Source organism: Micromesistius poutassou (assembly GCF_964030765.1).
Source record: "Micromesistius poutassou genome assembly, chromosome: 21".
Taxonomy (NCBI): domain Eukaryota; kingdom Metazoa; phylum Chordata; class Actinopteri; order Gadiformes; family Gadidae; genus Micromesistius; species Micromesistius poutassou.
Window position 1 is genome coordinate 9,616,330 of NC_140291.1, and position 15,626 is coordinate 9,631,955.

Sequence of the window (15,626 nt, forward strand, 5' to 3'; positions counted from 1 at the left end):
AACGAGATGCGTGTGAAGCTCTTCCAATGCGGTACCGTTCACAGTGCTCTTGGCGCTCTCCATGATGCAGCCCTGGACGGCCGTGCTCAGCAGGGGGGCCAGGTGTTGTGGCGGTGACCGGGGGAGCTGCGTCACCACCGCCGTCAGCTCCTGTTCCTCCTTTGTCTCCGAGGGTCCCGTCTCTTTCACCACGCTGCCCTTCCTGCTGTCCTCCGACCCCCGGACCTCGGCCCACGGCGACAGCCGGCCCGCCAACGGCGGCGACCCGCTGAGTTTAGAGCCCGCGGTCAATGCCACCGACTTCTCGTCCTCCTCCATTTTACAAACGCCGCTGGCGTTCAGCTCCCCGCCGCGGCCCTTCAACTCGTTTTCAGAGTTGGGCTCAGAGGAAGAGGAGGACGAGGACGAAGACGAGGAGGAGGAGGAGGAGGAAGAGGAGCAGGAGGAGTGGACAGTCCTCTTGTTGTGGGGGTGCTCACTGTCACTACTCTCCGACAGGTCAGAGGTCGTCTCCGTCTTCAGCCTCTTCAGGCCGGCCTTCTTCTCCTGGTCCTCGGTCTTGCGCCGCTTGTTGACGGTCGGCTTGACCTTGGGCTTGGAATCTGCACGGAGATGCATCAGTCAGGGACACATCTTTGAGGTGATAGGAGCAGCACCACCAGTCAACCCTGTGGTTCATGATAGACTGTGCGGTACTTTCTATACCGTTTATACCGTACACCCCTACTAAGAAACTACTATGAAATCCCCAAGGTGTATAAAAGTAGCCTGACATTGCCAGACCAATTATGCTGCTACCTCTCGTTCATTTTGGATGTCCAAAGTGAAGAACCAACGAGCAGCGACCAAAACGCCCAGGAGGCAGTTGGATATACCTACAACCAATCAGAACAACGGTCTGTGTGACGTAGCACTGACCGCTGTACTGGTGAATTACATTTGACCAAATTGAGTCAAAAGCACATCTGACATCTATTTATCAGCAAAAGCTTTAGGTGCAGTTTCATTTTCTTTGAGAGGAAATATAGTGGTAGCGGATAGCGAATCCGACCGCAGATTCAACAGACCACTGACAACCAGCAGCAGCCAACTTGGTCAGCCAATCATCAGATTTAACCCCCCCATATTAGATAAAGGGTTGTGGGCCCGACCCCGCCCAGGTCCACTGGAACGTGTCTGAACAGAGGGGGGCCACACCATCTGCCAAAGCAAATAAAACACCAGCTTCCAGTTCTGTCTGGTTCCCAGGCCAGTGCAAACAGAACTCCGCTAACTTCATTACCTGATGAAGACGTTCTAGTAACAACATCAGTGAGGATCAGTTAGTGTGTGAAGCTCCCTGTGCCCTCACCTCTCCCCGGCTCCTCCCTCCTCTCCTTCTCCTCCTCGGGGACGCTGCTGTCCGACCCCTTCCTCCTGGAGGAGCGGGGCCCATGCTGGTCCCGGGCCCCGGGGGAGTGGGCGTGGCCTGCTGTCTGGCTGCCTGGCTGGGCCTGGCCCAGCTGCTGAGAGGCCATGGCACCCACGGAGCCCTTAGGAGCACTTCCTGATGAGCTGGTGATGGGCCGCGGGCTGTTGGCCTGGGCTCGTGTGTAGTGACCCTGATCAGGACGACAACGTTGTAAAGATTCACTCATACAGCAGAATGTACCCACACAACAACTACTGTATCTCTCTTCTCTACTGTGTACTGTATCTCTTCTGTAATGTGTACTGTATCTCTCTTCTCCACTGTGTACTGTATCTCTTCTGTAATGTGTACTGTATCTCTCTTCTCCACTGTGTACTGTATCTCTTCTGTAATGTGTGCTGTATCTCTCTTCTCCACTGAATCTCTCCAATGTAAGAATGGCTAACAGTGCATGGACTGAGAAGTGAAATACAGCACAAATAAATAAAACCTATTGCTTAAAATAGGTCAAGTGGGAAGGTAGGAGGCGGAATTCTATTCAGATTCTAAATAGACAAACCAAAACAAAATGATCTCATGAATCACATTTTTACTGATTTGCCTGAATAACAAAATGTAATTTTCTTATGAGGTAGTCTTTGTTTCCCTGGCTCCATGAGAAACAGATGTTTGGAAGGCTGGTGCTCCGGGGGGCCTTGGTACCTGAGTGTTGCCAGGGGTCCCGCTGCCTCTCCCTCCTGCCGTCTGGGGGACACAACAAACAAGGAGACATTTGTTAGGGACCAAGAGGATTGGCTGGTTGAGAGAGTGATCAGCAGAGTTCCATGTGCCACATCACATCCTGATTCAGAGCTTTAAATGGCTCTGCTCAAAGTTCAACTGATTTGAACTTTGCCCTAGTTATGCTCGACTCATTGTTTTCTCTGTGGTCGCGGAGAAACAGTTCCAAAAAGTATGTGTGTCTCCACACCAGTTCGTATCCATAAGAACCACAAAGGCGTTGAAGCAGATCCGCAGCTCACAACAAAGGTTCCACAGTTGTAAGGCACGACAATGTGCATTTCTGGATATATATTCAGTGTATCAAGGCAAGTGTAGTCAAGTGTATTTGGATATCAACTTTCTCCGAAAAAGTGATAGCCAAATTGTATATATATATATATATATATATATATATATAATTATGCAGCTGTACATCAAGTGCTGTTCGGTATAATATTTGATAACTTGATGTTTTATTTTAAGTTTTCCAATTTTCACATTGCTTCAAGTAAAAAACAACAGCACCACAGAAGTCAGTAATAGACGTCTGGTTTGATAGGCCTTCTTTTGGTTTTGGTTATTAAACCATTAAACGTATGACTGGTGGCTGCATGGCAGTGTCCCCTGAGCACTTCGGTAAGACTAGTTTTTAGATGGGGCCTGTTAGGTACATCCTATCAACAGAGGTTCCCTTCACATGTTTCTTTGATACATGGCTAACCTAATGGAGGTATCTCCACCAGCACCGCTCACCAGGGAAGGACGCCTAGAAGGATCAAACTAACTTCCCTGCACAGCCAGGAGACACGTGTTCAACAACATGAAAGGAATCAGCCAGCTCTATGAACTCCACGCCATGAGTGCTGATCATTCTGGACATGAGCTGATTGAGGACATGAGGCATAGGAACCAAACGGGTGGCCACCCCCCCAGGAATCTAAACTCCAAAATACTACACACAAAGCAAAGGCCGCACCGCCCTGCCTGAACTGGGCTGACCGCATGCTGGGGCCACAGCTGTATGTCGGTGTTGGGTGTGTGGAATACACTCACATGGACGGAGCTGCTGCCGCTGCCGTTGTTGTTGATGTTGTTCTGGCTGGATCTGGACCTCCGTCTGGAGGTGATGCCGATGTTCTCTCCCTTCAGCAGCGAGTGGACCACGTCGTCTAGGAAGGTCATCTGGATCATTGAGGGGTCCACGTTCTGAGGTTCCAGCACCTAGACGGCCCGGACAGAGTTAGCCATGGAACGTGCTCCCAGAACAACAGACTACCACCAATCAAACACTGTTTTAATAGATGACACTTGGCTAAATGGGTCTAAGTGTATGAGCAAAAAAAGGCCCAATAAGAGATTTATTTTTGATATCCATTGGCTTTCCTTGCTTGTGGATATTCTGTCAACTTTTAAATCAGTACTTTAAATCAATGTGTTTCACCTTTACCATTTTGGTCTTAAAATGAATGTGTTCCAACTTTGACACCTAGGTGACCGTCTTAGTCAGAGTATATGTCTGAGAAACACTGGTGCATCTGTAATGTAACTTCAGGAGGACCTTGGATAGCTAGGTTATTCAGACTTCCATCATGTTGCTTATCTTGTGTAAATAATGTATGTAAAGGTATGTACGTAAATGTATGGTCGGTTTGATTTGAGAGTTGTAAAAAGAGCAGAAAAGAGCAGAAGAGAGCAAGATTTTGTAGACCTCTATACTCCCTGCATCTACAGTATGTACGTGTGTATTTGTGTGTGGGTATGCGTGTGACTGCGTGTGTTCGTGTGCGTGCATGCGTGTCCTCATGTGTGTGTGTGCATGCTCACCTGATCATTCATGACGACCATGTTTCTGCTGAAGAGGTCATGGTGAGTAATGATGCCAGTGAACCACTGGGTGGCTGAGTCTTGTCTGTACACGCGCACACGGTAGCCATTCAGCGAATAAGGACCTGGACCACAGAGAAACAAATGGAAGGGACGGGAGCCAACAGCCATCAATACAGAGCTGAGAACCAAGGGGAAAGAGCTGAATGGATGTCTGGAACTCATTTTAGGAAATGGCGCCAAAAAGAAGTGTAATACCGCAGAAATACCTTAGAACGAACACTAAAGCAATGCTATGGTCGTACAATTCGCCATTTATTAAAAAGACTTAACAATGAAATGCTATGGTGGGTCAGATGTTGTTCACAGCCAACAACATAATGTTTTGAGGTTTGTATGTGAAAGCATCCCATTAACTTTGGATCTATGTCCAGAACAAGAACACTCAGAGGAGTACATTAAAGACCCCCCCTTCTATGTTTTTAGTGCAGCGGGTTGGTAGATAAATGTATGTTTGTAATACACTGTGTGTTTAATAACTACCTTTACCTTGCATGAAGATCTCCTGGGCCTTCTGGTCTTTGAGCCAGCCCTTCACCTCTTCATGGAGCTGAGGGTTGTCTCTTAGTACAGGGCTCTGGCTGTCCACTTCATCCTACGACACAGAGAGAAACAACGTGAGGGGATGACCCACATGTACACACAGCTTCCAGTCTGGTAGTAGATCACATGGTCCGGATCCAAAGGCCAAACCCAGAGTGGCTGGGGAACGACGATGAGGGCCATGAGGCTGGAAGCTGAGCACCAAGGGGTTCAAGAGGTCACAGACCACGTGGCGTTGGTGCCCCTCTTAATCCCCATTGGCTCTCCTTAAACAACTAACAGACTACTAATAACGTTCAGTAAGCGTCAATGCAATCAAATGGTTTCAGTGCCATCCGAGCAGTCACTAGATACTCTACTCTAGAGGCTGAAGAGTTGGGCTTACATGGACGGATGAGGGTGATGATAATACAGCATCTATAACTTTATTATGATACTGTGACACAATAGACCACATATATGAAACATTAGTCTCATATTATCTGACTGTATCTGGACTACCTTCTAACACGTGACCTAGTGATCATTAACAAATTGACATGAAGCCACTTCCCTCAGAGTACCAGAGCAGTGAGAATCATAGCTACTGTAGATGGCACGACAACATATCCTGTTAGCAACTGAGGATGTGAGTCACTTTTCCTGGTAATAACCTCTGGTGTCCTGCTCCTACTCACACCCTCCTGACTGCGAGCCTCAAAGCTCCCTCTGTATGTGTCCAATAGTCAGGACAGCTCCCAACGACCCACTTTACACTACGAACAACCCCTGTGTGAGTGTACACACGCGCATGTGGACACACACACACACACACACACACACACACACACACACACACACACACACACACACACACACACACACACACACACACACACACACACACACACACACAGCGAGGGTGATGAGCGGTACAGCAAGGGAGGGGGGAGGAGAACAAGGAGTGAATGCGAGGGAAGGCTGTCAGCCCAAGGTAAGGAAGAGAGTGGGGGAGGAAGGATGAAAGGAGGAGTGGGAGTAGAAAAAGACCATGTCATGATTAATTCAGCGAGCGGCAGGTTGGAGTCTACACACACAATACCTCTATCTCTCTATTCTGCTAATCCTGAAGACATTATGTTCTATACCCCTGTGCCTGCACCTACACCAACACAGGTTCTTTTAGACAAAACACTGCCTTGCATAAGCCAGAGTGAGCAAGCCTCGCTTTGGCCTCTCTCCCGCCATCAATGTTCAGTCCAACGAGACGGTCTCCGTGGGAACGGCCAGTGTGTGATTCTGCTGGCCGCGGGCGTGTGGGTACCTCCCCATCCTCAGCTCTCTGACTGTGGCCCGGCACTCGTTCTACTGTGGGGGGGCAGGGGGGGGACTTCCAGAACTGCAGCCTAGACGTGTGATGTCTTTCAGTTCACCTTCCCCCGGCCTCCTCCCTCTTTCCACTCCCTCTGTGTGTCTTCTCCCTGCTTCTCATTATATCTCTTTCACACGCCACCATTCCGTTCTGCTGCAGTGTTCCAGTTGTGCTGAACCGGGCCAGAGGCTCCCGTAGAGTCAGACACTAGGTAGCCTCGAGCCCCTTTCTGCCTGTTTAGACAGAGAAAACATGAGTCTCTTCATCACCAACTCACAATCGCTTTCTAACCGTGATAGGAAGAGACTCAAACGCCTGTGGAAACAAGGACCGTTACCATAGTAATATTTGGTGCTACGACCGCATCCTGCACACCACAAGTCTCCCTTTCTAGACTCGTTGGTTGGACAAAAGAATCCCCTTAAGAAAACGTAAAGCGAATGTGAAAATGTAACCATATAGTGTGTGTGTGTGTGTGTGTGTGTGTGTGTGTGTGTGTGTGTGTGTGTGTGTGTGTAAACGTGCATATAATACACATTTTTACTATGTTCTGCTGTCTATTTTGGCCAATGGTGGGCCTGATTTTAGACAGTTACCAAGGCAACACAGTCTCCATGACCACCAGATCACCAGTTTCTCTGAATATCATGCAGGCCTGCAAAGCGAGGGTCTGAGGAAGACGCATTGTTAAGCGGTGAGATAAACACTGGTGTTTCCATGGTTTCAGATCAGACAGCCAGGCTGATTATACATTCACAACCATATTAGGGCTGTCAATCAATGAAATACTCAGATTATTCACTTGATATGCTAAATCAGCATCTAATCGCAATATGAAAATATGCTGGGGGGAAACCCCCCAAATGAAGATATTCCAGTTCGAAAACGATGATTGTGTCAGATGAGGAGTGCATTGAGAAGCAGCGACTCCCCTGGTATAATGCTGAGGTGTGTGGCCCACGGTCTGACTGCCATCCAGTGATCGACCACAGGGGAGCTCCGGTTAACTCCCCCCCAGCTACACAAGGTGTATACGAGGTGCCTTCCAATCAGGGCTTATAAATATTGAAGTTGTGAACGTAGCCAAAGTTCTGGCCATTTATAATTGACTGTACAAAAATTGGATGGTAGTGCACTCCAGGCAGGAACGGACCAGCCATCGTTCTCTCTTCAACAAGCAGAGACACAGCGGCACGTCCACCTGCAGCTGTCTCCCCCCCCTCACCCTCGCACAGGGAGCCCCAACGCCAACGACACGGCCCACCGCCGTGGACAAAATCACCTCCACACCTGGGGGCCATTTCCCCTCCAGAGAGGAACTGATTGCATCAGTAGCACAAGCGACTCACCATGCTGGCAGACCAGGCATGTGCCCTATTCAGAGTCCAGACACCAGCTACACAATGAGGAAGTAGCTCATTTGTGTTAAAACATTTACCATTACCGGGCCCGTTTGTATCACGATTGTAATGGGCTACCGTTGAGCGGTTGGAGGTAGAATGCTCATTTATCATTTCTCCTACTGTCTGCATTCAGGATTTTAATGATAGGCCAAAGATCTGCCGGGACATCGTTACCTCAGCCAGTGTGTTACCTCATTTTATTTAGAGTGAAACAAACATAAAGAAGTGTACTATCGAGTCGACTTTCTCATCAGAAAATAATAATCAGAAAATAGTTTATCTTTCCTAGTGGGAGATAAACATAGGTGAAGATACTCTAACAGCAGACGTAATGTTTTGACAGCAGACTAATTTATAGTTGGAAGTCTTAGAGGGGTATATGTGTGTGTTAATATTATATAACTTCTTCAGGTAATGCAATTCAGCGCCAGTCAGTTTTCAAATTCAGCTTCCAGGATTTTCAGCAGTGCACTGCAATACATTTGACCTTTCAGATTTTTCAGTTATTCTTATTCTTCAGTTAAATTAATTTTACATTTCTGCATTTTTAGCAATGCTTTGCACTTTTCATTCAGCTGTTTCTTTATTTGTTTCCAATCATTTACATTTTTTAAATGGTGTGCATGTTTACTCCATTTACACTTTTGAACTCCATTCACACTTTTGAAATCATACGCCTCATTGGACGTAACAGGCACTGTTCAAATCCCTTCACTTGATTTAAGCCATTTAACGATTCTTTATGTCTTAATCTATGTGGCTTTATTGAAACATATTTGCAACCTCACTTTGTACTACAGCACTCACCACATTTTCTGCAGGAAATGCTGTTTCTAGTATTGACTGTGATTTACATTTTAAGAAGCATATCTAACTACCTCCCTCATCTTACTCACAGAAAATAGATAATTGTTCAAAGGTTGTGCTATTAAGAGAAGACAAGAGACTGAAGTTGATGGTTTCTATGTTCAGTGTCTGATTTTTGTCCAACCATAACTCAACTCATCCACACTCAACTATCAATCTTTGCATTGGCTATACAACCCTCAGCTGAATTGAAGTGAAATATGGTTATGGTTCTTAGCAGATGCCTTTATCCAAAGTGACATGCAAAAAGATCATAAAGATCACATTTCTATGCACAGTAATTCCTTATGCATGGGATTACGTTTTCTAGTTACTAAGCTAGTTACTAGTAATACTGAGCCTCATCCAATGACATTCCCCCATCCATGACATCCAATCCCCTGTTGTGTCATGGCTCCCCCAGTATACACCGACTCCTTCTCCAGAGGGTGGGCTGGGCCAGTAGGCCAGTTGGCTCTGTTCTACAACATGGATCACACCTACACATGTGTGGAGAACAGTGTGTGGGTAATGACATGACAGAGTGTGTGTGTTTGTGTGTGTGTGTGTGTATGCGTGAGAGTGTGTGTATTTGTGTGTGTGTGTGTGTGTGTGTGTGTGTGTGTGCGTGAGAGTGTGTGTGAGTGTGAGAGTGTGTTTGAGATTGAGTGAGTGATTGTGTGTGAGAAAGAGAAAGAGAGAGAAGTTGTTGTTACAGTAATGTGACGCGGGAGTAAATGTGGCATGTGATGGGGAAGAGGGTGCTGGACAGAGTGAATGAATAGGCCCAGTGTGTGTGTGTGTGTGTGTGTGTGTGTGTGTGTGTGTGTGTGTGTGTGTGTTGAAATGGAGAGAGTGACAAAGACAGACTGACTGAGTAAGAAGTAGTCAGAGCAGAGAGAGACAAACAGAGAGGGGCTGAGAGAGAGAGAGAGAGAGAGAGAGAGAGAGAGAGAGAGAGAGAGAGAGAGAGAGAGAGAGAGAGAGAGAGAGAGAGAGAGAGAGAGAGAGCAAGAGAGCGAGAGAGAGAAAGAAAAAGAAAAAGAGAAAGAGAAAGAATTGTGTTCATGGCCTTCCAGGGCATAAAGCCATAAAGTTAGTCTGGGGGGGCTGTCAGCTGCACTCCACCAAAGGAGGGTTTGTATCTCTCTCTGTGTGTGTGTGTGTGTGTGTGTGTGTGTGTGTCTCCAAGGGATAGCAGCTGCAGCCCGCTTATCCTCTAGCCCATCCCCCCACTCTGCTCCTGTTCTCTCTCTCTCTCTCTCTCTCTCTCTCTCTCTCTCTCTCTCTCTCTCTCTCTCTCTCTCTCTCTCTCTCTCTCTCTCTCTCTCTCTCTCTCATGTCAGACGAGGGGTAGGGTTGGCTATCTAAACAGTGACTTCATTGTACAGCTTGTGCTAAACAGAGCTACTTCTACTCCTTCTTCTGCCCCCTCCCTCCCGCTCTCCTTCTCCTCTTCCTCACGTCTTCCTGTCCAGCAAAAGAAGAAGAAGGGGGAGGGCCGGTCTGCGCCACGATGAGTTGGGGCTTCTGTCCTTCAACTGCACCCCCTGTTTGTGGTCGGAGTAACTCGGATGATTGAAAAACTGTTTCATATGGAAGTGAGTATATGAGTGCCTGGACTCTGTATTGACTCATCCATTGACGTCCGCAGCTCTGGGCAACCCCTCCACCTCCCTCCCCAGTGTCTGCCACCCTGAGCCTGTTCGTATTATAATGGTCTGCCCATCGGAAAGTCACAGCGTGGCCTGAACCTCTTCTAGGTGGACTCATGGTCACTTCTTATTGGTCACAGAGAGGCCTGTGAGACCAACAGTGAGATAACAAGCAAGAAAGAGAGGGTGACAGAAGTCCAGGTCAAGCCACCACAGAGTGTGTGTGTGTGCATGTGTGCATGTGTGTGCGCGTGCGTGCCGAGTGCGCGTGCCTGCGTATGTGCTTAGTGCGTGTGCCTCTCCTATTTATAGTAGGACAGGTGTCTAGGGAGTGTAGCTGGGGGGAAGTGATTAGAATACATTACAGTTACATAAAGCGATACATGTGAGATAAGGTTAACACGTCTGAAATCTACAATGCAGCTGGCTTCACAGAAGAGCCTTTTGGACACATTGACAGAACAGAGCAGTGTGTTGAGCTCCAGCTAGTGGAACACCTTGGTCGAGCTCATACATCCATATCAGATCTGTTCACAGCAAAAACAACCTGCCAACCAAAGTGAACACGTGTGCGAGTTCAGATTTAAGGAATTAAATCTGAAATTACAGATTTGTTAGGAATTCCAAACTGGTCTTGCCGAAAACATGCCGACATTAACTTTGTTTTGAACTTGCAAAGGTTCCCGCAGCTGTCAGAACTTCTGACAGATGATTGTGTGTCGCATCACGAGCCACAGTGGTCTGTTCAAACATTAGATTATGCTGCAACTGTTCGATTAATAAAGAACGCACAGGAGTCCCATATGAACTAATATACCTTCATACAGAACCCGAGAGCTTAGGGGGAAACTTGTTCACACTGCCAGGCAAAGTGTCTGTGTCTGATGATCCTTAACCCACAATAGCACCTGTGTGCTCTGCCGTCAGAGTCGGGCTCCGACCGATGAGTGGACCCCAAAGCCAATGACGTCCACACAACCTCTTACATGAAACACTAGTTTGGCCTTTTGCCGTTAGAAATACAGTTACAGTTGCAAAGAAGAACTTCCACCAGGAAGTAAATGTCCCCACTGTGTCAACACTACAGTCAGTGAGGCCCAGCCTCTGGCCCAGCCAGTGAGGCCCAGCCTCTGGCCCAGCCAGTGAGGCCCAGCCTCTGGCCCAGCCAGTGAGGCCCAGCCAGTGAGGCCCAGTCAGTGAGGCCCAGCCTCTGGCCCAGCCAGTGAGGCTTGTTCTCCCTAGGATGTTGCAGCAGTCTCACCCACATGCTCCTTGAGAATCAACTGAATGTGACAATTGTTTGATCTTCTGTTATCCATGAGCATATGACCAAACTAAAACTGTGGCTGCTATCTGCTACAACTGAGCCCCAAACCGGCTCATCGAAGGAGGCATGGAACACCGATGCAGAAACATGGGGATAAACATAACATGCATGCCATGTGTGGTCCATACTACACGCCACGTAGGTGTCTTTTACTGGACTCAGGACACAGGGTGTTGGAAAACCGGTTTACTGTAGAAGTTGATTGACAATGATACATGATCTGGTGCTCCATGTTGACATGTAGGAGACCTCCCAGAGTGTGTGTGGTGATGGCTGCTTTAACCTGTCCACACTGATTTCTCAATGCACAGGTGTGCAGCCTCATCCAGCCACATAGTCAAATCAGTCTGACTCAGGCAGGTGAGGCTGCTTTTGTTTGGTTCCAACCAAACCAAAAAAATGGCTGGTGTGGACCTTTTGGGCTGGTGTGAATACAAACCATCGAACTCTGGTGCGGACCAAACAGCTGGACCGAGACCCAGCCGGAGAGGTGGTCTCGGTTCACTTCCAAACAAACCCTGGTGCGGTTCGCTTGAGATGTGAAAGCGAACGCACCTCGGTCCGATCCAGTTCTAAAAACCATACGCCTCTTTGGATGTAACAGGCACCCGCACTATGGGAATTATTGTTTGATAAGTTTTTTGTTGTTTGATATTGTTTGATATTTGGGTCCGATATCCAATAGACATTCCGTCTCCTCTGTTCCATGTTTTTTTATTTTATTTTTATTTTGTATAATTATACACAACAAACAAACAGAAATACATTTAAGACAACAACAAAAGACAACATACAACATTCAACCGCAATCATTCACCCCACCCCCTAACCCACCCACCCCCAGGTCTTGCTCCCCCCGCCCACTCCCAAAAAGAAAGAACTTCCGCTCTGTAACAGCTCAAACTAAGTTGGTAAATGGATAAAGCAAGTTATGCTGGACGTTGAAATGGAAGACAGTAAACAGGGAGGGGGCATAGGCCATGGCTGCTATCCCGACATACTGTCGATAAAGGATGCCCATAAACAGATATTTTTAACGTGAGCGCCATGCATGCCGGCTACAGACTTCTCTAGTTTAGCTATATCTATAGCTGTATTTACCCAGTATTGGTAGGACAGGTCATGGGGAGATTTCCATCTCTGTGCAATAATTTTCTTGGCTGCAGTGAGGCTTACCAGGAACCAGCGCTGGTGCATTAAAGAGAGGTCTAGGCCAGTAAATTCATTCAGTAAGAGAACTATTGGGGAGCAGGGGATGGTACGCTTCAGTACTATGGACATCTTGTTGGACACCATAGTCCAAAAGTCTCTCACCCCAGGGCATTCCCAGACCATATGGACAAACCTTCCTGTAGATCCTAAAGAACATAACTGGCAAATTGGAGATGGATTAATTTTTATCAGAAATAATTTCAGAGGAGTGCAATAAAGTCTGTGTATGAAGTTATAATGAATCATTTGATGATTACGATTATGGGATGATAGGACTATCCTTGACCAGACTCCAGACCAATTGATTGTATTAGGTGCAATTGAGAGATCATGGCTCCAGTGACTATCAACTTGCAGGGGTTTTTCTGCACGTTTGGTGATGTAAGTGTAAAGAGAGGAGACCAAGGGGTAGATAAACTACCGCAAATTTTATGAATTGGATGGGACTCCAAATTTCCTCCCCAGGGAACTCTGTATGCCTGTAAGGCACTACAGAGTTGCAGGTAGAAGAAAAAGGAAGTACCAGGAAGGTTGAACTGAGATTTCAGGTCTTGGAAACTTGGACATGATGTCGGAAAGGGTATTGATCCCTTTATTGCTCCATTGAGGGAAGGAAATCGGGTGACCACCCAAGCAAAGGAAGGTGGGGATGGAATTTCAGTTGATCGCCAGAGTGTGATTCCACAGTTCTCCATGTGGCAACAAGATGTGAAATTATAGAGCCAAATTTGGATTTATTAAGTTAAGTTAAGTTTTAAGAGGGATGTTAGAGTAAATTAAATCCTGAAGCCTATGTGGTTTTACTAGACTTTCCTCTAAAGAGGGCCAGGCTACTTGTGCCCCCGGATTTAACCAGGTATGAAGAGGTCGAAGCGTTGAGGACCAGAAATAAAACTGGAAGTTTGGAAACCCAAGACCACCAGAAAGTTTATGCCTCTGCAAGATGGACATTTTAATCCGAGGACGTTTCCCCTTCCAGACATACCTAGACACTAATTTATGTAGTTTCTCCTAGTGTCCGGCCGGGGTGCTAATGGTAACATTGTGCTACAGAAGTTAACCCGTGGTAGGATGTTCATTTTAACTATGGAAGCTCTCGCTCGAAATTAATTGGGGATAGATGACCAGCGCTCCAAATCAGATTCCACCTGCCATGCATTTAACACATTCAGCACCAGGATGAGGGAGAAGGAGTTCAACCGGTCCGCAGATCAACCACACTGGATATCCATGATTGTTTACTTTCACTGGTGCTTTCCCCCCTTTTTTTATTTAACACTTTACCCCGCCCCATACCTTTTTGTCCAATGATTGAACGATCTTTTCACACATGTGGGTTTGTTGTCAAATTCAAAATTGCAATGTGAAAAGGAACCACACCAAACCAAAAAGTAAACATTGTATTTTCAGACCATCATATTGGTCCAGACCAAAGAAAGCGAACTAAAGGACTTTGCCAGTGTGAATACGCCCTGAGTCAGTGTGTGTCTGTTACCTGGTAGGGCTGGTATGCTGAAGGGTCAGACAGGAAGTCCAGCTGGCGGTCTAAAAGGAACTCGACTGCTGTTACAGAGGACAGCAAGCTCTTCCAAACCAACGGTTTGAATGCCTAGAAGAGAGGACAGAGGGACATGATTAGGAAGCAGAAAATACATGCAACTCATGGATCTAAAACAACTCCACAACCCGCCACCCACTGGACTTCAACATGGGCCACTGGTTTGGAGTCCCTTCCAATGTATGGGAAGTCTTTGAGTTAGATTGGAATAGAGACTAAGGACCCACTAAGAAAAACGTGGTGAAGAGAAAGAAATGAAAGAATTAGTGGCAGAGAGCGTATGACTTGAGTGATAGACATGAATACATTAATGAGGAGGAAGTCTGACAGTTCAAAGGCAGTACACCCAACTTTGATGTTGCCGTTCCTGCTAGTACACAAACAAGCACACACACCCACAGTCACACAACCACACACATGCACCCTCTACTACTACTACTAGAGGAAGAGAAAATGACTGAGGAATTTGGCTAAGCATGATTGTATTGCTATGAACTCTACCTTCTAACCAACGCCCTGTGTAACTTTGGTGCAAAAGTGTGGGATAGACCAAGTGTGTAAAGGACCCAGGCAGGCTGTGAGCAGTGCTGACAGATTGGGCTGGATTTCCCACCCAATCTGGCAACCCTGGCTGCGGTTGCAAGATTGTGCGGGAAATCTGGCCCAATCTGGCAAAACTGTCGCATTATGTCGCATTAAGGAACAGCAAGGCTTCTAGTCTGCCCTGCTTTTGCTTTTCTCTTTTTTACAAATGTTTCTAGGACACATAAATATAGAAACACACACACACTCGCAACCTCTCCACATTTCCTCAGGAGGGTCCCATGAGGGTCTTCCCACACACCGTGTAATGTACAGCAACACAGATCAGAAGGGCTTTGTGGCGCTCTTCTCCCTGAAAGGAAGACCAGCTAAACAGCAGGTGTACGTATCCGGGATTATGGGATGTAGGCCTGCAACAAGAAATGACTCGAATGCAATGACCTCTGGAAAACAATCTTCAGAAGGACCTCTCTTGGAGCACACACCAGTTTTTAAAAAGACCTCATCTTGGATTGTTCCAGCAACACCGTCCGGCCTACTTCTAGAAGGAGATGCTTCCTAGAGAGGCTATAGGGTCTATAGAGCTAGATACACAAGTGTGCATCTTGAACAGAAAACAGGCTTTGTGGAAAGGCAGCTGTTGTTCTCACACAGCGTGGTTTGTAGATGAGATGGATGGCTTTGCTGCAAAAGAAAGCAAAGTCACAGTCCTTTTTTATAAAGGACTGAATCTTCCAAAATGCTGGTATATTACTGAACAATGTCCACACATACACACATGCACACACGCACGCACCATAATCCGATGAAGGTCATAATTGAAGTGACGATATTGCGGGTTGGAGTCTAGCAATACACTGATTGAACCCCCGTCCAGCTGTTAATGTGAGAGGAACAAGAAGTTCTGTCTCACAGACACAATGTGATCATCTTCTAAAATGTTAACAAATAACTTGCATACTTCACTCTGACAGACATAACCAGTCATGGCGTAGAGATAACTAAATCATTAACAATAACATATGATGAACCTACTCAAGCAGTAATGTTGCACACACAGTACAAGGCACACTATATCATTTTAACATGACATTCATTTTGACATTCTCTATATTTGCGACGGGAATTGGT

The 15,626-nt window shown here is 46.7% G+C and overlaps 1 protein-coding gene across 3 annotated transcripts in view; it reads right to left on the minus strand.

Moving 5' to 3' along the window:
• The window catches only part of jmjd1cb (jumonji domain containing 1Cb), a 100,394-nt gene that overhangs the window by 23,251 nt on the left and 61,517 nt on the right, over window positions 1-15,626 (minus strand). For all 3 annotated transcript variants that reach the window (XM_084485804.1, XM_084485803.1, XM_084485805.1), the window contains 7 exons: window positions 13,890-14,003; window positions 4,547-4,652; window positions 3,998-4,122; window positions 3,227-3,394; window positions 2,114-2,155; window positions 1,352-1,601; window positions 36-602 (listed from right to left, as the gene is read on the minus strand). In XM_084485804.1, the coding sequence (XP_084341930.1) occupies window positions 36-602; window positions 1,352-1,601; window positions 2,114-2,155; window positions 3,227-3,394; window positions 3,998-4,122; window positions 4,547-4,652; window positions 13,890-14,003 (1,372 nt within the window). The remainder of the gene's footprint in view (window positions 1-35; window positions 603-1,351; window positions 1,602-2,113; window positions 2,156-3,226; window positions 3,395-3,997; window positions 4,123-4,546; window positions 4,653-13,889; window positions 14,004-15,626) is intronic.